General features: G+C 31.4%; 1 protein-coding gene across 3 annotated transcripts in view; it reads left to right on the top strand.

Moving 5' to 3' along the window:
- Positions 1–27,777, top strand: part of ENGase (cytosolic endo-beta-N-acetylglucosaminidase) — a 38,111-nt gene that overhangs the window by 602 nt on the left and 9,732 nt on the right. The window contains exons 1-8 of one of the 3 annotated variants that reach the window (XM_033341380.2): positions 80–289; positions 526–988; positions 1,058–1,501; positions 1,582–1,756; positions 1,830–2,048; positions 2,134–2,483; positions 2,574–2,756; positions 4,172–4,284. In XM_033341380.2, the coding sequence (XP_033197271.2) occupies positions 756–988; positions 1,058–1,501; positions 1,582–1,756; positions 1,830–2,048; positions 2,134–2,483; positions 2,574–2,756; positions 4,172–4,284 (1,717 nt within the window). In that variant the 5' untranslated portion in view covers positions 80–289; positions 526–755. Of the gene's footprint in view, positions 1–79; positions 290–312; positions 428–525; positions 989–1,057; positions 1,502–1,581; positions 1,757–1,829; positions 2,049–2,133; positions 2,484–2,573; positions 2,757–4,171; positions 4,285–27,777 lie in introns of those variants that run through there. The other 2 variants (XM_033341381.2, XM_033341382.2) reach the window with 2 other exon arrangements.

The following is a 27,777-nucleotide window of genomic DNA, read 5'->3' as shown; positions in this document are numbered from 1 at the left end:
TAATAAATGATTATTCTTAGGAACAGAATTACTTTGTGCATGCACATACCTTAAAGTACTAAAAGTTAAATTACAACAAGATATGTAATGGATTAACAGTATACGATAATTAAAGAGAATGTCATTTTTTATAAATTACGAAAAATTTACTTATATCTGAACTAAGAAATGTTATAAATATCATAAGAAGGGAAACAGGAGAAATAAAATTGAAAGAGAGAATGAGAAAGAGTAACAGATGCTTTTCAGTAACGCTGACGTATACTAATTTGATATCTTAGACGTAAAGGTTAGGTGTTAAATCCTAAGCGAATCTAATGAAATATTTAATTAAATATAACGTATTGAAGTATTTACTTAGTTATGTTTATTCCAAATTGTTTGTTTCGATATAATTTTTGCAATATATTAAAGAATATATACTTCTGTAAATAGGAATATTTCTTTTAAAGTTGGAACAATCATATAAATATTGATATACGCGCATTATAAATTCATAATTTTATTTCTTATATTTTGTTTCAGATAGAGAAATGAACACTTTTTTGCTCATTAGCAGTTGGTAGATAATAGTGTTAAATCATGAGACATAAATTGATATGCTAGTTCCGTTTGCTGTGAACACTATCAATGTAGTGAATGCTCTGCATGATTACAACTCTTCCGGTGATGCAAATAAGAAGGAAAACCTTTGTTTGAGTTAATGGATTAAAAACTATTTGAAAGTGGTCTGTAGAACAGTATAAATCACAGAGATGGCAACTGAAGTTACAGAGTCACAACCTTTCAAAAACTTAAAAGAATTATTTGATAACGTGGGTAATTTAAAACCATGGCCAGAAATTAAAGAATTAAGAGATTCAACCGATTATATGTACAGTGGTTTAGAAATAAGCGCAGAAAAAATGCAGTTAGAAAAATTGGATAGAGAAGTACAACCGAGAACGTTGCTTTGTCATGATATGAAAGGCGGTTACCTAGAAGACAGGTAATATTTATAGAAACCACTATATTTATTAATTCGTATATTATACATAATATACCCGTGATTTTTCAGATTTATAAATGGATCAGAATCTTATGGTTCTTACCTATTTTATCATTGGAGTGTTATCGACACATTTGTGTATTTTAGTCATCATTTCATAACTGTGCCACCTTTTGGATGGATTAATGTAGCACACAATCATGGTGTAAAAGTTCTTGGTACTGTAATTACAGAAAGAGAAGGTATCTGGGATGTTATACTTGAATCTCAGGAAGAAGTAAGACGGTTCGCAGATGCACTAATACTTGTTGCAAAATTTTATAAGTTTGATGGCTGGTTATTAAATGTTGAAAATATCATTAAAAGTGAGCAAGTTAATAATTTAATTTATTTCGTAAAATATCTGACAGAAAATATTCATGAAGCAATTAGAAATTCTGAAATTATATGGTATGATAGCGTAACCAATGAAGGAAAATTAAATTGGCAAAATGAGCTTAATAGTAAAAACATGTAAGCTTATTACATTCTTATACTTTTACAATTGTTTCTGTTTGTAAATCTTATTTAATGTTATAAATACAATATTTCAGAGATTTCTTTTTAAACTGTGATGGCATTTACTTGAATTATAACTGGACGAAATCAAAATTGGAAAACAGTGTGGCACTCGCAAAAAATCACAACAGAGATATTCATGATATTTATGTAGGACTTGATATTTGGGGAAGAGGTTGTCCTGGTGGCGGTGGATTTAATTCAACATATGTAATTATAATATTACTTATTTTATTGTAGCATATATTCATTTAATATTTCATTAAACCATTATGATCTACAGGCTTTACAAAAAATACGACACGAAGGACTTTCTGTTGCGATTTTTGGTCCAGGTTGGACTCACGAATTTTTCGGATCTCAGACATTCCAAGAAATAGAAGATCTATTTTGGGCACAGTTGTTTCCTTATTTATATGTTCATGTACCTATCTATGAAGACGAAGTATTCAAAACATCATTTTGCCGTGGCAGTGGCAGCTTGTATTATCGCTGCGGTCAGGTATATTAAATATCTCACATTATTTTTAACAAACTGAATTTATTACATGAATATATCATAACTGAAATGCACATATTTTACGCAGCCACTATATGAACAGGAAGGAAGAAATTTTATATACAAATCATTTTACAATTTATCCCTGCAAAATCCACAAATTTCAGTACCTATACCGCACATGAAATTTACATCCTCTCCTCAACTTCCAGAACCAAAAAGTGAAAACGATCGAAATGAGTGTTCAAAAGGACCGATACAATATGTTTATGAAACGAGGAAGAATGTTATTCGAGTATTAGAAAATGTTGTAAATATTGAAAATAAAATGCCAATGCTACATGTAAATAGCTTCGAATTTTGTAGCCAGTTTTCTTTCGAAGGTGGTGGTTGCATAAAATTAACTACAAATGATCTTACAGCTACGTCATATCACAGGTGAGGGAGTTCTATATTTTATAATTAAATTTATGATAATTCGCACAATTGTATTTTTTATATTAACTATGTGTTTAAATTCATTTACAGACTATTTCTCGTTCACATCGAATTTCAACAAGACATTGTAGCAATCATTGCTTATAAAGAAATGGAGTCGTCCATAGCAAACGAAAGTCAATACAAACCAATACTAGTTCTCGGCAATAATACCGGCATAAAATCCATCTTTCATTATAAATCAAGGGATTTGGTTTCAAACTGGAAAAAATGGTAAGTCTACAAAATATAAATTGGAATATTTGCAACATAAAAAACAAAAAATAATTAAAACTAAAAAACATTTTATTAAAAGAATAAAATAATTGTAGGGATATGTAATGTCATTGCATTATATTAAATATTTATATAGCATGAGTTATGATTATACTCTGAATAAATGTATCTCACACACATATATTTTTCTTATTTAGAAAGCAGGTATATATATATATACTTGTAATTGATAATTTTTAAACATTTGTCCATACAATTTTCTAAGAACATAACGTAATAAATGCAATTGGTTACATGTTACAAACGGATTAATTACAGTTAGCAATAGTTACTACCATTAATTGCTGCTGTTCAATATAAGGAACGTGTTAAAATTACATGATTCTCGGGAGTATATAACTTTAAGACTATTTTTCATTGTGCTATGTTCTTGGGATCTGCCATTTCAAAGTACGATAAACTAGAGCTCGAGCTTAAGTTCTTAGAACTACGACGTGAGACACAAAATACAGTTTCTAACATCTAAGTTAACAAAACGAAATTTTCGAATGAAAGTATATTGCATTACGTAAAATTTTTAAATATTTACAAGACTTTTAATTTTCATATTTTAAGAATTTATATAACAGTAAATTAAAAGCATCTATTTCAATGTTGAAAATTAAGCAAATTACATCAAAGAAAATTAGTTTTATAAAGAAAATTAATTGATAGTTAATAAATTATGATCTTATGTTGGACTGTTAGCTTCAATTTCTTCCTATAAAAGGTTCCATTTGGTTCTTTTAACAAGGATAGTTTAGGTATTATCTTAAATTTCAAATCTTAAACGGAGATATATCAAACCTTTAGTTTGAAAATTAATTTGAAGTTTTTAAAAGGTGTCTTTAAGTTTATAATCTTTTTTAACTGTTGCATAAATGCAAAAAGATATTGTATTTAAACGACAATTTAAATTGAAAAATTTTCACACAGGAGAATATTAACAATAATTTTACTATTAATTCCATGTAAAGAAAGAAGTAAACAACATTCAAATTATTGATTTATGTAAACTTATTTTTATTCGTTTCGTGAAATTACATGAACTTTTCTAAATTCCATAAAATAAAAATCTTTTTCAATGGAAAAACATTTTAACAAAGAAAGGAACTTCAACATTATAAAAAATAGGAAAAAAGGAAAAGTCTCTTAGATTTAAGGTATACACAAAAATTTTGTATGTTCCCGCTTTTTTCAACAAAATTACACAATACATAATTTCCTATCCCAGAATGAAAAATCTAGAAATGCCAATATAGTCTGATGTGTGATCTCGAAATTTTAAAAGCGTCGAAGAAGTCATGTTTGTATTAACGTTCGTAATTCCATATTCTTTCTATTTAACATGAAATTTTCCTTTTTGTTATCAGCGTTTATCTGACGAACATGAGGACTGTGAACGAAATTGGTATATCTTTCACGAGGAGTAACGTCTGCTATCTGGGAGAGGTCATCCTCAAACAAAAGCAGCGACGCCTGAACGGTAAGTCTGCTTCTCGTACTTTATACTGTCGCTTGCATTTCGCGTTCCCTCGAGAAATGTACATAGCAGGTGGATTGCGTCACAGTAAAAGTGTATTGCCAGAGGACGAGGGTTTCGACCGTGTAAAAACCGTTCTCCGACGATCAGACCCGGCTACATACACCTTTTCATCTTTGAGAACCACTTTAGTGAAAGGAATACCACCGTTTCACCATAGAATGTCTATCCAACATATCTTATCGCTCGATATTTCATGGGTCGACTTCGCGATTATACGATAAGCCCATTTCTCATTGGTCGACCCTACGGTATTAGATGGAGATCGCCAAGCTAATCTTTGTCATTTTTCCTTCTGTCTCTTCTTCTTTTTTTGTTTATTCATGCACAGGCGCACGAAAGCATTTGAACAGTTTTGTACATATTTTTTAATATTATATATTATGTGTGTTGTACGAAACATTTTGAAATTCCGTTAACACTGTTATGAGATTCGATTATTATGATTATATTGGTGAAGTTTGAAGCGAATCTGAAAAAATATATAAAAATTACAAGATACCTAGTACAAGTATACATATATTTTGTACAGATCACAAGAATACTTAAGCAAGAAATTATTTATTACTAGATTCTGGATTTTTATGCAAATTGATATTTTTGGGAATGTAATTAAAAAAAGTAGAATTTATATAGAAAATTGTGTAATTATTTAGAAAGCTGCTGCTTTTTTGATTTCCATAATTTTTTCATATGTTGTAGAAATCAACATTTTTAACAACTTTTTTTGCACGTTATTGCCGGACTCTTGTAGTTTTTAAGATATGTGCAAAAAAACTGTTGGTACCACTACAGTGAATTCTGCCTATGGTTAGGTGTTCATGATAGCGTATGCGTTACTGTCGGCCTGATAAAATGATACCTAATTCAAACCTATACATATAAACTGTAAACAAAAGATAAGAATTAGGTTTGGGTTAGCCGTTATTTTATTGGATTAGGCTTCATAGCTGTCGACAATCAGCATCAGCGTACAATAGGCAGAATTCACTGTAATGGTACCGACAGATTTTTGCAAATATCTCGGAGCAGTGGTTACACGTACAGGAAAAAGTTGTTTAGAATCATGCGGCCGACAACATATTAAAAAAGCATAAAAATTCAAGACGGCGGTAGCTTTCTAAATAATTACCAAGAATTTTTTTAAGTATCAAGTATCATGGAACACACTATATATCGGATATTTCACGTATTTTTTATACCATGTGAATTCTGTGCAATTTCTTACTTTCAAATTTCCTATAAATGCACGAAAATTCGCAGTCTATTCATTACATTAGTAAATCGTAATATTTAACGGGATCATAGTTAGCAATATTTATGTGTTTAAGACCATTATTCATAATGTATACTAAGTTTTTATTCAAATGTTTGCAATAAGTATCCTGTAATTTGTATATAGATTTTTAGATTGGTTTTATATTTTTACCATTATAATCATGACAGTCGTATTTTATTAGAGTGCTAACGCAATTTCAAAATATTTTATGTGACTATTTTATATGATATGGACTTATGATTTTTCTATTTAAATACTTCCTTTAACCGGTATTGTATCTTTCACACTTTTTCGTGATTTAAATTTGTGCTTAATTTGCAACTTCATGTTTGCTACAGTTTAACTCGTTCGACGGTTATTTTTCCGATACAAGGGTACCTGCATTCCGCGGCGGTAATTTATTTGACGGAAAGACGAAAAATGTCTGTATGCCTTCTTATATGGAGAACGAACGGGGCCGCATGAACGAGGTCGCGACACCATAACTTCCACTACTTTTTTCATTCATTAGTCGCATTTCATAAATTGTATGCTGGATACGATTGACTTCGATTCATCATTTTCGATTGACACGTTAACGCAGAGATATACTAAGATGCTGGCGGTAAATCGATGACCCGGACTTTCTTTTTTCTTTAATTTCATTCATGGTATTTTATTTTTTTGTAATTTACATAATGTTGCATGATGGTACTGATTTCTATTGTTTCCTGTTTGCGTAATGTGGACCATTGGTAACTCACAGTGATACTGCTATTACATTTTCTTAACGCACACAGTGTATAATAATTTGCAAAATGTAAATTCTTTGTGATAATTTGACTTTAAAAGTATTGAATTATTCAGCACGTAGGCATAGAAAACTCTCAATGAATTGCCGATATATTAAATTTTGTAGGATGTTATGTTCTATGAAACTGATGGATAAAGCCATAAAAGTAAATTAAATGTCCGCATTTATTTCTAACGATGGAAAACTAATAGTTCAGCAAATGTACTAGAGTTATATAAACATTAAATCAAAATGCTAATTTATTATTTGTAGGAATTTATCACGTAATATCTCTTTTAATAATTTGCAACAGTAAATCAGTATAATTGCCATTATATATTGTAAATTATACTAGATATCATACAATTATATTAGAAATTATATTAGAAAAGGAACGAAGCCTTGTTTAAACAAAATTTATTCTTTATTGTCAATATATCCGTTTTTGATTTATTATTTATTTCTTTTATGGAGAATTATCATTTGTAAAATATCTTGTATTCGTGCGAAATAATTTGCTAATTTATCAAAGCAAAGTTATATTTTATTATTATATCAGTAGTTCACTAAAGTATTTACATGCTTACCATAGAACATTTTCATGAATCTATTATGTACTTCGTACGAAAATTTTTGGTATTTTATTAGCACTATAATGAAACATGTTGTCAAGATTATAATATTAGAATTTAAAACTAATGTGGAAATGTGTATAAAAGTTACAAGGCAATTATTGCAAATTAGTGCGAAGAATAAATAGTTGCTTTAAACATAATTAGTGCTAAAGATGGCCCCACTAAATATTAATATTTATTGAAATAGCAGAAAAGTGACTATCTAAATAATTTTCTGATCTTTGTAGAGTTTAATTCATATTTTAGTTTAAACGATTTTGGTCATGAATAATCATTACAAATGATTAACAAATTTTTGATTACCGGTAACCAAATATTCATGAGAAAATATGGTTATCGGTAACCAAAACATATTTTCCATCAAAATCAAAATTAATTTCGGTCACCAACACTGATTATCCGTATAATCAAAAGATTTTTAATTATTTCTAATAGTTACTCGTAAGCAAGACACTAAAAAATTCATATGTCTTAATCATTTAATTTTCTAAGAAATTTTATTAACATTTAGCGATTGCTGTTTTCCATTTAAACAAAAACTTAATCGATTATCACTACTCATAAAATTTTTAAAAATATCTATTATTTTTGGCTTGTGGTTGAAATACTTTCGCGAGCTATTGTGTAGCTCTAGATATATTTTTAACTAATAAATATGTATATTAATTGTGCCGAATAGAAAGTTCTCGGTGGGCTACTAATGACTCAAGCCTGTTTATATCATATTAGGTAACGTTCGCTTTAACCATACAAAAATTGTGTCAATATAACAATGTATTACCATACTACGTGATCGCATAGTGATCGATAACTTTGCGACTGACAAGTTGCGCGGTTTAAAATTCATGTCACATTGTATTACAAATCTTGACAATGCACAACACCCACTTCGAAACGAACGGTAAGTTGTAAGGAGGACAATCTGGTTGGCATTATTCGCGAGTATAGGTGTCGATGACACGCGAAATATCCGCAATTGTGGGATGTAGCACGTTCCACGTGTCCCATTTCAATTTCATATTTGTCAGGAATCTTCTTACGACTCGTTGGCGTTACGAAACTTAATCCACGTTTATATCAATAATACGTAACTTCTTCAATTTTTCTCGCGACTGTTTTTTATTAAATTCCTTTAAGCTTTCCTTATGGTTGATTATGTTATTTAGGTCAGGAAGCAACACCCCGATAAAGTTCTATATTCGCAAGAAATTAAAATTCGAGATTTGCTGAAGTGGAGGAAGAATTTAAAGCGTGCGCTACTTGAAATATCAGCGAACTGATTTTAGAACCGGACAATTCTTGCAATATTTGTTGTAGATATTTACATTAGAAAATGTTATCAGGATAACATTTTTGATTCAAATTTTATTTCTGGGGGTTATGAGCCTTATTTTCATAAAAAAAACGGAAATATTTACATATATGTGTATACTTGTTCATGTATGTAGAAATATTATATATATATCGATAATAACTATAGAATTTTGAACAGTCGTAATGTCGTGAAAAAAGTATCATCAGCAATTTGTGCGCGTATATTTCACTTTGTTATTCCTGTTAAATTAAATTACATCTTCGAGTAAATTTCAAGGATAAGAAGCTTTCCCTTTAACCCCTTAACCTACGATTTACGTTCGAGAATTTACGTTTTGTCCGATCATCTACTACGGGCTATGCCCGTAGTTGTAGGTTAAAGGGTTAAGATATAGTACCTATAAGGTAGGTACTTACACAGATTGTTGTACAATTTTTTTTCTTTAAATTTATTTACTTAACTCTTTCGTCTCTATGGCTGAAATATTTAAAAAATGGTCGGGACAATATTCCTCGTGCGACACTGTGGAGGAGATATCTCGGGTAACATTTTATCAAAACGATGCAAAACGTGTAAATTGGATTGCCGTATCTGTCTTCGATCGTTCATCTACTTCCAACTTGAAAAACTAGATATTCTTTATTTCCCCGAGAACTGTTGTATTAAGGAAATTGATTGGAGATGATCGTTTGCTTGATTTTAAAATATAACAATTTTAACACTAGGTTTACGGACATTTCGAATGCGTCAAATGGACACGTATAGATATAGGTATACCACATAGAAAGCTTCAAAACTAGTGTTTATTCGACCATTTGCGGAGAGACGCGATCGCGAGAAAGCACGTCAACGGGAGTCGTAAATTCCCGTTACGATTAGATAATCGACGCCACGAATTCATCGATCCCCTGATTTTTGTTACGATAATAGAGGTGGTTCAATTGAGTTTACACTGAATTAGCAGGTATAAATTAATGTTTATTCCAACAACTTTGTAAAGAAGATAATTACACTGATGCGTATGTATAAGTTAAGTAAGTGATTGATTTAAGGGTAGAAACCCGGCAATGACACGTTGACTATTCTAACGATGAAGAATAAGCAAGGTAAAGTGACGATGCTGTGTCGGAGGAAAGCTAGTGATGGGTGTGTCTAACGCAAGGGATCATCGGATTTGTTGATGACAATTTTGGTTAGGAAAGTGAGGGCAGTAGACATTGCTTCTGATTGGATAAAAGAAGGTTGGTGGACTAGGAAGAGTCTTAGCCGCCCTCGATAGAAAGTTGCTAGTGTGAAGTATCATACGTGAGAAAAACTAACTTTCCCGTGTCTTCCCGTAGTAAACAATAAGCTTTAGAACCGATCGAGTAAAGAGATGTTTGTTCGGTCTGAAGGACCTTAGCTAGAAAATTCCTGAGATCTATGATAGGTCCTTAAGACTATTGAGGGTACGACGTAACAACTAGAAAGCTTTGAAAATAAATGAATTTCGATATACATTTATCTTGTTAGATGGATAAAAGAAAAATGTAAACGGCTCGTGTAATTTTCCGCATGAAATTCGAAATACGTCAAAATGACGTCTCCCGTAAACCTAGTGTTACTATCACTGTATACTATGAGCTACTAAGGTTACAAGCGTTTATGTGTTCCAATGTAAGTATGTGTGTATAAGTGTTTGATTGTACCGAACTGTTCGAGTATAGGAGTATAGGTCTGATTTCGTTTGAGTCCATCTGAACTTGGTTTGTACAGGATGCGCATTGATTGGCTGCCGTGTACACTGCTAATTTTCCAAACAACGGCATTTTGAGTATCGCGGCGACACTTGCGCTCTAGTCGCACCCTTTCTTGATGACGATGGACTAATACCTGAACGTATAATAGGTGGAAATATTATCGTAAAGTTGGACAGTGGTTAAAATTTGCAACCTTCGATAAAAGCATTAAGTAGAGTCACCGATTAGATGAAAACCTGGAATAAAACCTCGAATGCTGTATAGCGCATTTTGATCAAACTTGAATTAGTAGATCATTTCAGAACACAGATTGCAGATATTTCGTCAGAAGGCGATGTAATGTTGAATACAAGAAGCACGTTACGTGTTTGGAACTTATGAAACAGTATAACGCGGTAACTTCACCAAAATTCTAAATAGACCTTTATTCTAGATTTCCATTCAATTGATCTAACCATAGCTGAGGTCGTACGCATTCCACACACATACGGGCACTTACGTCAGTTTTTTGAAATCAGTTCCTATCATTGTTACCTGTTCAACAATGAGTCATAAAATTGGAGTTTTCAGAATATAGATTAGAAGTAAGTTACAACTGTTCCCTTTTACAAGGATACGATCTTTTTAGAAATCTCACTACAAACGAAGAGCTGATTCTGGACGAGGGTCTAGATATTAATTGTTGCAATCGGAAGTTGTAAACTTTGACCACTAACCGATGTTATGACATCTCCATATCACTACCGCATATTATATATGAGATATTCGCTTTTTCCGCAAGACCGCGGGATTTCCGCCGCGTCATTTGGATAATGAGTTGCCATTACGAAGTATTACTTAATTAGCTCTCGGAAATATCGAATTTATTATACGTCTACGGCTATTGAGCACGAGGGAAATTAAAAGCCTTTAGAAGGAAAGTTACTGTTGATATACTAAATTCTTTTTTTTTTATTTAGGATTAGATATTCAAACTTGTCTTGCAGGTTTATACAGCTCTAAAAAATAGTCTTCCTTTGCTATCAAATTATAAGTTTTGTCCGGAACATAAATAATTATAGTTTTGTTAGTCAAAGTTTGATCTTTCCTTTACACGAAACGACATGAATTTGTGTATATTTAAAATTGCGAAAGTAAACTGTCTCGTCTAAAACAATATTTTAGTGCATTAAATATAAATTTTATTAAGAGTTATAGAACAATTTTAATTTTTTATAAAAATGAAATTTAGTATATTCTGCATTGTACTGCTGTATACACCGGTTAATAGCTAAATATTATATGAATATCCTTTTCAATTGAGGATTGGATATGTGTATCAATATTTTGAACATAAAAATTGTTTTATTTAGGTATAAAGTAAAATAAAATGGTAACTGCAGAAACCTAGAGTTGGTAATTAAAAGAATGAATGCTACTATGGGTAGTAATGATTAATTCTAATGAATTAGAAATGAATTCTGATTCATGGCATGCTCAGTCGTACACGGTAAAAACGTTACACAATAGTATAATCGACAATTATCACGCAATTAATTGTGTCTTTCAGACTTCACAAATTTTCATTATTTTCAAGCGCTACGCTAACAGATTTCATTTAGAGAAAAACTTCCAATTAATAAAGAAATATTTTCCATTATTTATATTTATAAGACAGGAATTTCAAAATTACCTCAGTGGTAGGACATATTCCAGGAAAACAACAAATGGGATATACTGGTCAGTGAATGTCATTAAATTTTGACTTTTTAAAAATACGACGATACTTGTGGAATGATCTATGTACATATGTATGTGTCGGGTTTGTCGAGTAAATATTTATAATGTTTCCACTGAGTAGGCATGTATTTTATTGTCTTTAAATACTTTTAAATACTTTTATTTATATTTATATACTTTTTTATAGTATTTAAATACTTTTAGTAGTATTTAAATACTTTTTATTATATTTTAAAATATTTTTAAATACTTTTATGATTTTTACGAAATATGTACTTGGACGAAATAGCTTGCAGCATCTGTGTACACTTTCCGATTTGTTTCAAACCTTACCAATAGCATCACGATAGTCTCATCATAGTACTAATAAAATTTCAAGATGTTCAGGTGTCTACAAGTGTTCGAATATTTTTCCATCACTTTTATATAATATTATTATTTTATATGTCGGGTTTGTCGGGTTGGCGTTAATCTTAGGGGCGCGTAGCGTATCTTCATTAGGACAAGCCATCGTCGTTGTTCAATGGAGATTATATTTACAATTATATGTACAAATGTTGATTTAACAGAGTTTGACAATCAAACGTGGTAATTAGACACTCTTGATGTTAAAGACAATGTTCTTAGGTTCAATAACGAATCCACGGTCAACGGGGAACACCCCGAGTACAATTGAATATATTTTGAAACACAAATTGACGTTAGCTGTGACGCTCGGTATCTTTCTGACTGACTGACAAGACGATGCGTGTAAACTCTCCAAGGTGATCGCAAGAATAAAAGACTGATACGATCGCATTTGTCAATTGCATATTGACCGGGGATATCGACAAAATTCCAGGCGCCGTTACTAGGCAAATCCGCATAGAGCCGATATTGCTCCTGCCCGGGGCTTGTTAGTTAATACAGCGTGTGTCCCTCAATATTGGTACTTCTTCTGTTAAGTAAAAACGTTCATCCCGTGACCGTGGCTACGTTCGGCGACCAGTTGTGTCACCTCAAGCCCAAGCCCACTGTCGCAAATCTCGGGCAAACATAATCAGATCGTATCGCAACAACTACTTCTAAGTTCTATTATTTAAGTACAGCTATAATAAATAGTTTAGACCAAAGTATCGGGGATCTTCCGAAAATTCCAAAAGAAAGGCCCGATGTCCCTATATCTCCGATATATATAATACTTACATACATATATTTGCAAGGACTATAATCAATCTAAGTAAGGTTAATTCTTTTTGTAAATTTTTAATTCATTCATTTTAGACGTTTCTGGTTAAGAAATCACCTGGTTAATAGGTTAACAATTTTCTATCTGCCTTGGCCAGTATGAAATTATTCGAAATTTGGTGTTTAATCGCAGCCATCGACACACTCGGTGCGTGAAAAAAGCAATCGCGTGAAACTTAGCCGGGCAATCGATGCGTTCCAATGATCTGTTACAGCATGGTCCAATACCGTTTAAACCGTAACCGACAATAATCAACAGTTTCACTGACCACGGTGATAAAGTTAGTGCTAGCAATTTTCGGGCGTGCACCAGACACTAATGGCTACCATCCATTGCGAGCTCTGATGTTCTCGAAGCGAACAGCCACGGGCCGGTTGCTCGTTTGTTTTAACAGTCACATCGCGAACGAGCAACCCAAATTACGTTCTGTCTACCGTGTGTCGCAATAACAACTATTTGTAATCGGAGAATGCGACCGGTTCATTGATATTCCTGCGGTTATCGGGTCGAATTTTTCTGCGGTTCTACCTGCTGTTACACTTTGCATTATAAGACTTCTTTCTTTCTTTCTTTTTTTCTTTTCCTTTTTCTTTCTTTCCTTTGTCCACCATGTATGTTTCGCTTGCCAGTTACGTCAAGTACGACTTGTACACAGTGGCTCATGAAAGTTTTCCAACACTTACCATAGAACATTTTTATAGATATGTACGTTATGCATGTTATGACACTGCTGACGTTTATGCAAATGTGCTTTTTTATAGAATGCAAATGGAAGGACGAAATTTATATAAAGATAGAAGTTTGTTAGAATGATTAGGAGACTGTAAAAATATATTGTTTTATTTCACTATTCTTTGTATGATGCATATTTTGCATATTTATGTATAAAGACATATGCAAAACGTATCACGTATTTATGTGACATATTTATCTCGTCAAACATGATACATAATTAAAAAATCTATTGATTCCACAAGAAGATAATAAATATGGCTTTTGATTATTAGTTTGTCATTGATCTGTATATTTTATATTCGTGAATTGTTAAAGTATATCGACAAAACCGTGCACGTACTGTGACTCGTGGAAGCCACTCTCTGCACTTACAGAAATTTTTATCGATATATTCTATTTGCTATACGTTAACATTTTGAAGTTTCATCAGTGTTGTAATGAAACACAACTATCATAACTACACTGCTCAAATTTGTAACGAATCTGAAAATATATATAGAGGTTACAAAAATTATTATATCATATTATATTATATCGCATTATAATAACAAATTGCGTTTTGCGAAAAATCGCACATGATATTTTTTTTATTTATCGAAGCTTTTGATGTTATTATCTACAGCTGTCTACTGTATAAATACTTACACCTTCGCGGAACGCACATTGCTTTCGATTTGCATGTAACCTTTCACAGCTATTATTCTTCTACACGGTCTTCTAGTTACCTGTGCGTGACAATTGTGTACGCATTATAAGAAAGTATTTTTTTTAATTGTCTTATAGTTTCTTTGCATTGTTCTGCTCTTAAATATCGCACGATTTATGAATTAACTTTTATCCTATTAAGCAAGTAGTTGACCTTTAACCAGAGATTTCTATGCTTACGCAATTAAAAATTAATGGCAAATCGATTTAATGTATTATTATCAGTTTACATGGATTTAGCGTAATCTTTTACATTACTTAGTAATGATATTCATTAAGAAAGTATTTCACTTCGGAATTCTTTTATTTAAAATCTGCGAGACTCTTCGGTATCAATTCTTTCACTTTCATTTATTTATGTTTCAAAAATATTCACCATTCTTCGTGTCGTAAGTGGATACAATTGAAATTAATCGAATTATAAAGCATTTAGTGCGGTTTTTTAAGAAAATATTCTATATTCTATCGGCTAACAGGTTCCTAACCGAAACTGATTTATCTTCGATTAACGCACTAGGACTACCGACGAGGAAGATATAAAATTTACACCACAGAAACCAAAATGAAAAATTACATGAAAAGGTACACGGTACCAGGAGAAAAATAAATCCTCATTCGTATATTTAACAAAAAATTACTCAAATCTCTAATAGTGTGCCATTGTAAATCTATGAAATTTCTATAAAAAATTTCGAATTAGTTATTTCGCCTACGCTGTGGTGGTTCTGTCGTTAACTCTGATCGGTTATAGAAGTTTTCGATCAAAGGATGACCCTAGTCGATAGGTTAAAATTCATCGGAGTCTTGATACCGAAAATCATGCACCGTAAAAGTAAAATTCATTTGACATGTGGGACGATAAACGGTACCAAAATCGTGTTACATCGCGCGATCGAACCTATTGTCGAAAATGCGATAAAACGGCGTATGATGACGTGCTATAGGAAAATAATGGTTCGTTATCTCGATACTAGATACTCGTTCGACAGCAACTATAATACTTTTAAGGTCCTTGATACGGTGTTTAAATTACGTCAACGATGGCCAGCTCGTACGATTCACGGAACGTATAATCTTCGACAGCGAGGATCGGCTCTGTTATGGTCGATAAAGCGAAAGAATGTCGTCTCTAGTCCTTAAGGTATTGCATAAACGTTCTTTCGCAACTATTCTAAGTACCAGTATCTTGGACGTTTCTTTTGAACCGTGCCTCCTCGACCGTGTTTACGGCGGAAGATCGATGACTTCTCTCTTCCGTCATCCATACCGTGTTGGCGCATCCTTCAGCTTCCATCCGCGTGTAGGAAGCAACACAGTGGGTGTTGAACTCCGCTAGAAGAATTTTACAGGAATTACCAGAGGTTTGAGTACTTCTTGAAAGAATGTGTTTTTTTTGCGTTCATTTATTCGTGCGGTTTGCAATTTCTGTAGCACATTTATTAATAATTATAAAAATATAAGGAAATGTTACTAGCATTAATATGGAAGTCTTTGCAACAGTTGAGAGGAAGCTCCTTCATCTGACTTCAGAAACTAAAGAATCTGAATATAAGACTGCCAAGTTAACGAAACACTTGTATTAGGTTTAACGAATCTAAATGTCAGCTTTGTTATTGCATATTGACTTTTGAAAGTCAATCTAATCGCGTCGTCATATTTTATTACATGTACAGAGATTATGAAGCGAGTATAAAGTGATTATAATTTTATATAGTCACAATACTTGTTATTATTATTCATTATATTAGTAATGCACAGTATTTGGTAAAACTATCTTTTCCATTAATCATATTAATTTAAGACTGCTATTCACGCTGTATTACTCTTTTAATTGATGCATATTTGCGATTACTGTGCCATAAGCTTTACATACACTTCCAGATTGATTTCAAATTTTATCGATATAACTATGATTGTCGTGTCTCATTGTGGAACTAATGAAATTTCAAAATATTTGACATAACACACGTAATATGAAAAATTTCCATGATATGTGTTCGAAATTGGAATACTTTTTTGAGCTGCTATATTTTGTTGAGATGAGTTTTCAACGAAAATTCGATTGGTTAAAGCGAGATCGGATAAGAATAAAGTTTGCAATATCAAATGCTCGTATCAAGTACCTAAGTTAATCGAGAACAAAATAATGGGAACTGAATTGCCGGTTGTGTTAGTAGCATTCGAAATGTGCACTCTGAAACGATGTTTTGTGTGAATCGCGTCCCTTGTTTCTAACACTGCAAATAAACTTTCTACTGTCATTTAAGCAAGATTTTCAAGGCTTTCACGAACATGATCTTTATAGTTACACTATTGTTCGAAGCTTCTAGTGCTTCTTGCACAATAATTTATTAGCTAATAATATTACTGAATTGACAACTGACAAGTTGTGCGTTGTAAACTTTTACACGAACAGCTCTTACAATTTTAAATCGAATAGGATAACCGATTAACCTATTGTCCTTTCGTAAGAAAATTTACTAGCACTGGCAATTTGTAATAATATTACCTCGGTTGTGAAATTGTGCTTTCTATAAAATTATTTTCATGCTTCGGCAACACATTTAATATTCTCAAGAATATACGCGTTTAACATTCGCAAGAAATCTCACATCGCCTTGATGTAACATACAATTGAAGATTACAGGAACAGAGGATTACAGGATAACTCTGAATTTTATGTTATTCGGTAAATAAGAGAATGTACTTTAACATAGCATAGCTACAAAGAGGAGTAACTTGACCGATGCAAAAAAGTGAGCCTTTTAGCAGTAGATGATAAGTTCATCGAGTTTTATGAAAAAACTAACAACGCATTTAATATCTACTATATGATAATCTGAACTTGAGAAATTAATGTGATATGAATAAGTTTCAAGAGAACTCTATAACCAAATTTGATAATAAAACAGGTTTCATAATGTGTGACTGGTTAATAAGATACCGAATTATAAAAATGTTCTTATGTGCAATACAAAAGGTGTATGTATCACGTTTTTCCATTATTCCTGTGATCTTCAATTATTATATATTTAACGATAATGCTTTTATTTATCAAACTGATGTCGAAAATTGCGAAATAGTTCGTACAAACTATTTCTAATTTTCCTCAAACGTACAAGTTATTTAATACTAAAAAAAAATAATGAAGAAGTAATACTCACATGTAGAACACGCTGACTCCAAGCATGCGATGATGAAACACAGGTATCGTGGACACAAAGGTAACAAGACACACTTTTAGTCACTTTAAAAATCGTTTACATTGCATATATACATAACAATAAAATTGACCTTTCATTATAAAACTATACTTTGTATTGGGAATATGAAGACGTTAAGGACATATTAACGTTGACATCAAACATATGTTAATACCAAAGACAGAATAATATCGAAGATATGTAAATACGTAAAAACGTGCCAAAAGGATTGATTATACTGTCAACTTTTTTTTTATTTATTTATTAAAATTTACAATCAATTCTCGCATTGAGAATTTTCAGTAATTTTTTCTGGCGTGGCGCAGTGACATGGCTAATTATTTATAAGTTAATACTTATTATAGATAAGAATAATTTATAAGTAAGTGTTATAAATAAGCAAATATTACTTAATTTAAATAACTAATTGAATCTAACATTTAGTTCTAGCGGGTAGTGTCTCTTCAGCCTGTGGATCTGGTCCGACGTATCAAGTAGTCCAGTAATTAGGGGGTTTCGATGTTTGTTGACTCTTTTGCTATATCTGTCGCTATATTTTGCTAATTCCTCTTTGACTGTTGGTATCTTGAGATCGCGATGTATTAATTCGTTGGTGACATACCAGGGTGCATTTATAATGGATCTTAGCGTTTTCGATTGGAAGCGTTGAAGTATATACTGTCAACTAGCTATCGTTCTGTTATTTAATTTTATGACATTTTGAGTGAGGAAGTGCTTAATCTTAGTATGTATATAAACATAATTTAAGTTAACTTCCATATTGTGGTGCAAAATTCTGCAACACACGGTATGTGCAGGTAGTAAAATTCAATATGCGTGTAGCGTTGTAGAGCATAAAGTATAGATTTAATAAAAAATTGCACAAAAATGTTGAACTACCATCCAGTTAACAGAACTCTGAGATGTTCGACAAGATTCTTTCGAAATTTCAGGAGTATGATTATAATAGATGATATATTTTATTGTATATTATATATATAATAAATAAGTAAATGTATATATATATAACTTGTTTTCATTTATGATACTATTTTCATCTTTTTCTCTACACATCTACTTACGCATCTGGTCGTCATATTGCAAGAATCATATGACATTGCTGAAGAACTGCAACATTCATTTTTTATACACTACTTTCAAATCCGGTCAATCATTGACTCTACAGATACAAATCTGCAATTTGTGCACTAAGATTTGAAGTTGGAAAGAATAAACAGACAAAATGTATGTATATGTCAAACTTATAACCAATGAATCCGTCTATTGTAACATGATAATAGGAAGACTATAACGAAAATAATGTACACATACAAATGTATTCAGATCCGTAGGAATGATGACTCTAAAGTTAACAATTTCCATGACAGGAATAAAAATAATGTCATAATCAATAACGCACAATTTTAAAGACGTAAAAATTGAAGAGACGATATACAAATATTTGAAGCATTCAAAGTGTAGTATTTTTTATAGTATTTGGCAGGTGTATACATGTATAAGGGATAACGTAAAAATATTTATTATAATATACAAAGATAATACGCGAATATTAGATACGTATAAATATTATAATACTATGTACATGTGGAAATTGGATTTGTGAAAATTTAGAACGAAAAATGATTAGTATCTTGTAAAATTTGACGGACAGGATAAAAACTAAATTAAAAGTAGTGAAGAGGAAAAATAAATTACGCTAGCGGTTTAACATCTGAGAGGATTACGTACTAGTTTTTTAGCAGTATTAATTTTCTTTGGTTCTACGTTGTATTCACGTCTGGACAAAATTTTCTGACGTATGTGTTCACATATTTAACTGAAAAACACATTCTTGTTTCTACAAATAATTATTCTGGTTTCAAATTTGTCTATCTGTTTACTCTTCTCGTCAGAAGATTTATAAAAATTTCCTCAGCGTTAACTAATGCAACTTCAAAATGAAAACATCCATTTACACGAAACATATAAATTTCTCACAACGACATGATATGAAGAAATAAAATTTGCATAATATGATAATTCGAATCTTTGAAGAAACCGTATTTATAGTTGCGTCGTTAATTTATTCTGTTTGACATGTATATGATTAAAATACCCTTGGCGTAAATTTTATTATAAATCTTTCAATATTTAATTATAAATCTTTCAAAAGGGACGAAGGGTTATATATCTTTATAAATTTATCGGGATATCATCGAATTTATTTCTCTATAGAAAGACATGACATAATTCTTTCATGGAGGTTCAATGACACACACGTATTTCTATTTCACTTCTATTGGGTCAACGACCAAATAATTTCCCGGTGAAATCTTGGAAACATCTCTGTGCAGCGTTTCAATTGCTACGTACTATTTTACACAGTCCTTTAATGCATAGTTTATTTTCTAGCTATGACTTCTTTAAGCACTGTCGTAAAATATTAAACGGCAACAGTTTGTGTAACGCGTAATTTAATGAATGTCAAATAGATAGAAATTATAAATGTCTAAAAATATATCAATTTATATCGAATCAAAGAATTAAATACTTTGTTCTAAAGCTTCAATGAAATTGCGGTAAAAAGTAATTTGAATTTTCCTGCTAATATTGACAATTCTTACACTTTGTATTTAAGGATGTTTGACAGAATTTGCACGTAATACATACGTCATTGATGGAAAGAGAACAAAAATTGGTTACTTCTTATAAAGATGAACAACTTTTTAAACGGCTAGGTTAAATCCTAATTTGTTAAAAGTCTTTTTGAAAGTTAAATTTCAGTTTATTGTACAGATAGGCTCATTTGTTTCATTGCACCTACATCCGTAATATTTGTTTATCTATATTCTAAATTTTATTCCATTCGTGTTCCTCATTTCTATTTTCCTCCATCTCAAATCTCCTCTATTGTTTTTAATTTGTTACAAAATTCACATATATATGATAAGCGATCGTGACATTAAAGTATGCTATATAACAAAATACGTGCATGTTATTATTAATAACATACATCGTATAAAGTGTAGAATATCAATTAAAATTAAATACTCTGAAATTAAATAATCTAACTCGTGTCTAAACTAAATTGTAATGTTTTCGTAGGATTTAACGTACACTGCAGCTCGTATGTATTTGGATACATTAATTGACTTGTTTTAACAATGCACGAGTGTTACTAAAACGTACGAATTAATGATCTTTAATGATCTTGTTGTGGAATAATTATTCATTTAAAACTGTATCAATGTCGTATTGAAGTTAAATACATGATTCGTCTAAGTGTTAAATAATATTAAATATTATTGCTTGAGTTAATCACAATAATCTATCTAGCAATTTATCACATCCATCTCCATCATATCTACTGTACATATAGTTTTATCACCAAGCGAGCTAAAAACAATGGATTCCTTAGGTAACATAACTCCTCCATAATATTTGATAGCTGCAGGCATAACAGGCAGTTATAATACTCAAGGATGACTGTAACAGAGAATAAAGTCGTCCTGGATCTTTCTATTCTACCATGTGTTTTAGTAACATTTGTGTCTTGTTCATACAAATCGATCAAAGTGTGCATTAGCCTTAAAAAGTATTCAGACACTTGTTTACTTTTGATGTATATTTTATAAAATTAAGAATAAATTATTATAACTACGTTTATGATCACTTTAGTTTCATATAATAGTACACTATGGTCTAATTGAATTAATTTTTGGAAGTTAATACTCAACGATAAAACTGGTGTTTGTAATCGTAAAATTTTACAGAAATATTGACAAAGTCTTCAGCTACAAATTTTTTAAGTTCTTAATTTTTTGATTATAAATTAGATAAAGAGAGATCTTCCAGACAGATGTAATTTGACTTCCGATGTTATTAGTAAAATCAGCGATATTTAGGTAGCAAATTATACACGCTAGATAGGAAAATATAATGTTGCTGCTTTTTAATAGATAATTCATTATTATAGTTTGGTGATTGCATAAAAAGGCACACGTGGCTACAGAAACTATTGGCATATCATTCTATTTATTATGGCATTTACATGCTAATTAATTAGGTCCAAATATACTACATTTCATATCATTTTCATATCAGTAGTACTTTCATATGGTTACAAAAATTACAAAGACTGCTTCATTGGAGAATAACGGTACGTGCCAATAGCTTTTGTAGTCACTATACTAGGCTTCTAATTATAGCTTCTAATTATCAATTTATCATTAATTTGTACACTTGGAATAAATCTAAGTAATGTTATCGCAAATCGTCTCAGTCGTCTAGACACATTATCAACTATCAATGATATCATCACAGATTGCCAATGTTTATGAACTATACTTATCAACAATGCTTATCAACTATACTTACGAGCAACAGTACGCTACAACGGAACATTACGATGTAATACCTCTAACCGACCTGTAGTTACGATCTCCATTTCCCTAAGCTTCAACCTTCCACCTCTGATACTTCCGTCTATCGTTCAACCCCCTCAAATAGGCGATCGACAATATAGAATCGAGTCGTATAATGGAAACCGATAGTGCCTATGCGATCGTTGCTCCCCCTCTAAGGAATAACAGCCGTGCCATTTCCATAAAATCTTCGGCATTTGGTGCTTGTTCTCGAGAGGCAACAAGAGGAGGAACGTTCATATTTACAAGATGAGATCAGGCTGTTTTGCTGTTCGGCCAAGGCGATCTAGTCGTTGGTTTTAACATGGACGGGGCAGAGAAGAAGCGAGTGAGGTCGAGAGTCGGTTCGTGTGCCTCGACCGCGGAAACATTTTCAACGGGACAGCCTCTCTTCGTTCTCGTATCGTGCTGAAGCTTTTACATTGCACGTAGTACGTTTGCTGCGAATAAACGCAGTCATCGTGTCGCAAAAGTAAAACGTGCCTGGTCACCAAGTCGATCGGCGGATACGATTTGAAATCCGCTCGGCAAGCGAATCAAATCAGCCCAGAAAGATTAGATTGGAGAGTTAACCATTTGGGGTTGTAGCCTCACGCTACGAGAGACAGAACGTTGGAGCTTGGAAACTGTTCTTCCTGGGATCACGAGATCGTAGATACGTAACGAGTTGAGAAATGTTGTATCTAGTTTACCAAGTTTCAGATTGTTTGTTAAAGCTTGACATTTAGGGATTTCGACGACTTTAGGGAGTCAAGATTTGGATAAAAATTTTGCTCCCTCGAATTATATATATATTATATTAAAAACCATAATGCAGTAAATACAGATTGTGTCAAAAATTATAGATATGACAATTTGAATCTACTGTAAGAATAAAAGTTAATATAAATCCTATTTTATATTGAGAAATTTTATTATACGAGGTGGGGCAGTAATCGCAGTACAACCGGCCAGGGGCGATTCTACGTGAAAAAATAAGAAAGCAATTTCGTATCTGCGGCTTCGTTTTCGAGAAAATTGACTTTGAAGATTTGACAATTATACCTAAATTTGGTTAATTCCGGATAAGAGTAAATAATCGACAGCGATTTAAATTCCATTTGAAAATAAGTCAAAAATATAGAAAAAATATAGGCAAATTAAGGTATGCTTGACAAATTTTCAAATTCGATTTTCCCAGAAACGAAGCGTCATATGAAAAAATGTTATTCTAGAGTTTCGACTTTTTTCATGTAGAATGAATGCCTCTTCCCGGTTGTACTACGACTATCGTCTCCATTTTGCATATATACAGGGTGGTTGGTAACTGGTAGTTCAAGCGGAAAGGGGGTGATACTACGCGAAAAAAGAGGTCGAAAATGTAGAATCAAAATTTTTCGTTTGAGGCTTTGTTTTCGAGGAAATCGATTTTGAATTTTCGCTCGGTACGCGTGCACTTTATCGCGTCTCGTTATAACGGATCTCACTGTAGATTGTTGTCTCGATGGAAAAATTAAAAAAAAAAATTTTTATTCTATATTTTTGACTTCTTTTTTCGCGTAGAATCACCCCCTTTCCGCTTGTACCACCAGTTACCAACCACCCTGTATATAACAAATAAACTGTTCTTAGATGTATATCAACTTTGCCAACCATTTGGCTACCAATAATCCAAAAATGTTTTTATCGACGATAATGCCAGTGATTATTCTTAGTCAAAAGCAGTTTCCTTCGTCGATGATAGTTATTGAAAATTGCAATCATTTATAATGGTTAGATATTTGTAACTAAAGCATTTAAAAATTAATAGCTTTTAATCATTTAATTTGTAGAAAATCCCTTTAATATGTACAGTTCAGTGTCTTCCATTCCCATTAAAATGAACTATTTCTCAAAATCTTTCTTCATAATAATTTTCAAAATGACTGTTACTTTTCGTCCCCAAAGAGAACACAACGTCGAATAGGTTTTGAAGCGAATTCTGTCATAGACATACTCGATTAACCGTGACTTTCTACCAAGTGTAATTAGCGCATTCCTTATCCGACGAATTGCAACCGCGAACGTGATTCGCGTTAGTAAAAATATCCGGAGGGAGGATAGTTTTCGCAACGTGGATCGCTTCCGCGATTGCTATTAACCAACGAACAAATTAATTTGCGATCGCGTGCCCGTCGCCGAAAGTAAATCCAACGGTGAAACCTATCGTACCTTAATTAAAATAGATCGTGTCTTAAATCTTTAAAGGAATGAAAGTAACTGTTCGCGTGAAAACAGCCTTTCGAAATCTTTAGAAGATCGTGCTTCTTCGTCAGGGAATGCAGACGAAAGTTAAAGTCTCGATTTATCGGGAAGAATTTAATTAAAATCAATTTAATTAAAGATATCAATTGAAGTGATTAATCGTTTGATTATTGTTAACGATCGTATCTGTCACGCGTATATATGCAATAATGATAATAGTAATAACGTACTTAATAGATATAACAATATATTATAAGCAGGTATATATAATATTATATATATAGGGTGAGTCTCGTAACACGGTGGCTTCAAATAACTTGGAAATTATTTTGTGCGAAAAATGTTTCGAACAAAAGTTGCATAGACATTGTTGAGATATGACGGTTATAGTTTGTTCTTTAAATAGCACGCCTAACGCTTTTTCTCGAATTCGGATAAAACATCAAATTGTATGTTAAAAAGTATTACGCACGATAAGGTCTAAAATTAATAATTCTTGAAATATTTTGAAGTTAATCACTTACCGAAATATGCACTGAGCAACAGAGAATCCTCATGGGCTTCGTAAAATCGACCACGAACATCACCAAATTTTCTGTGACCTGGATTGATTTTGAATGACCTTGAGTGAATATAGTGGTTGAATTCATCGTTACGTGTAGTAAAAAATATGTATTTATTTTTACAATACAATATTTATATTACAGTACAATATTTTTGATTTTCTTAACATTTTTTTGTGTCATCAATATTTTCAACAGCATCCAGCTGTCATCTCATAAGCTGACATAAAGAGCTGATAATTTATTATCGCACAAACTATACATACCAGAATAATTGTAGAAGTATTGTTAAATATCGATTATTAAACATTGTATCGTAAATAATATTCGATATATTACCTTACATTGGACATATTGCTGACATATTGTGCATATTTTTTCTGCATACTTTATATGCGTGTCATACGTTTTTCGTAAAATTAGTGTGCATAAACGTCCACAATTTAATTATTACGAACAAAAAATGACTCATCCATCTCACAGTTACAGTGACTACATTATAATACATAATCATATCACATTGCAAGATAATACATTATTTAACATAAAAATACAATAATACTACAAGCTAGGTGTACAGCGATTATTTATCGATTGATAAATGATTCGAAATTATAAAATTATTATAATAATTAATAAATTATACATGGAAGTATAAAAATAAAATTATGATTTTGAATCAATTACACTAATTTTATTCTCTTTATATATAATCTTATTTTTATAAGTCCAATTATTATGTAGCGATCAATCATGGTACTAAGTTACATCTAATTACAGATTAATTACACGTGAGAAGATATAAGTGGATCTCTGTTGATATTCCGACTTTTATATCACTCTTTGATAAAAAAAAGTATTTTAATATGAAATAGTAGATAAGAGGAATAAGCTGACAGATTTAAAGGTATAAGCCTCTTTAAGCAGATGATAAATGCACGATATTTTGTAAGAAATGAATAATATTAGTTTAATTAATTAATATTTTTAATACTTTTGTATAGATTATTATGAATACAATACTATTATAAATATTATTGATAAGTAAATGATGTGAATTATAAAACAATTGTAATAATTAATAAATTACAAATGAAATTATAAAAATAATTAACATACTATAAGAATCCAACGTGAAATCACCTAAAATTATTCAAGATATTTTGATAATTATTGCATCAATAAAAGTGTCTCTACAATATATAGAAACTTACTTATCAGACTTGTTTCCGTTAGTTTCATATTTATAGTCAACGCCGTATTAACTGCAAAACGGTTATTGGAAACGAAGGCAACGGTTAAACTAGTACGATAGTAACTAGAGCGTTCAGATCAGATTCTGATTCTGTTACGTAAATTATATTAATTGTTCAATTAAATTCTTATCTTCTTAAACAGTAGCGTAAGTTCACGGATTCCTGCAACTTCATCAATACATATGATTTTTTAAAATCGCTTTCAGACCGTATCTCTCGCTCGCGGAACGAGATGAGTACAATTAATTGGTTAAAATGGAACTGATAAATATTTGAAAGGGTTCAATAAAATCTATTGGCATGCTATCGCGGCATATACACTCTTCAATATCTAATTCTACTTTCGTCATTTCCTTTTTCAATAATAAAGATCATGAATATTTTTCCACGTGAATAAATATATATCTTTCTACATTCTTTCAAATTAATGATTCTGTAATAATTAATTCATCAACTGCAAACATATACTTGGGTATTGTTCGTATCAATAGTTACACCAACAAATAATAATGAAATACACATGTGCATAATTATATATACTAAAACTGAAGGACTAATACAATAATATAATACAGCAATAAATATATGTAATATATGTATGATATACGTATATGTATTATAAATCATTAAATATCTTTGTAGAAATAAAATATCCAATTTTGAAACTCAATACTACTATGATACACTATCATAAGCTCCCATTCATAAGTATTAGCACATTTATGAAAATTTAAGCGTCCTTGAAGAATCATTAAGAAATTATTAAAACATTCGAACATTATTATCTTATTCAAAATAAAGAATTTATATTCAATTTTATAATAATAATCTCACCAATTTTCTATAATGAAATTAATTTATCTTCTTCATTGCCTATACTTGTTATGTTTGTCGTTAATTATTGTATTGTTAATTATTTTGCTACTTACCATGTTATTATCATATAGTAAGCATATTATCACTGCATTTCTTCTTATTTAATTTCATGCACCTTGTAAACGATTTTACAGTACAGATTTAGATTTTTTGCAGATTTTTCGAAACTTCTTATTTAATTTATTCCAAATTTTGTTTATCAGATTTAGATTAGAAGACTGTGGGGGGCATAATTATTATACTAATTTACTTATGTTATTGCAGGTCTAATAAATTTCTGCTGTGTATTTTAAACCATAATTTTATGTGAATACAGAATCTCGGTCGACTAATCCATTCCTTGGTAATTCATATTTTATGTTACATATTCTGGTATATTACTTGGTTATGCATATTAATCATCAAATTTCACACGAATGTCCCAATACTTATGAATAGATAGCAATAATGATTATAAAGAATAAAATCATTGCAATAATGTTGTAAGTAAAATATATCTAGCGATATATATTGCGAAGTATATAACGAAGTATATAATGAAATAATGTAACTAAATGTTAATGTGGTGTACAACTCGAAGAAGAACTTTCCCCTTTTCAAGCATTAACGTATAACCTTGTGTTAAATTCCCTGAAATCAGTTTATGAATATCTCACATACCTCATTTTATATGCTACGCGATAATTTACACAGATTTCGAAACTTAAATCGTTCACGAGACAAGCATTCTTTCTCGCAGCATTTAGTTTAAATACCTACTTCCT

Source organism: Bombus vancouverensis, chromosome 1, assembly GCF_051014615.1.
Source record: "Bombus vancouverensis nearcticus chromosome 1, iyBomVanc1_principal, whole genome shotgun sequence".
Classification (NCBI taxonomy): domain Eukaryota; kingdom Metazoa; phylum Arthropoda; class Insecta; order Hymenoptera; family Apidae; genus Bombus; species Bombus vancouverensis.
Note: the sequence above shows the minus strand (reverse complement) of the source record. Positions and strands in the feature narration are given on the sequence as shown.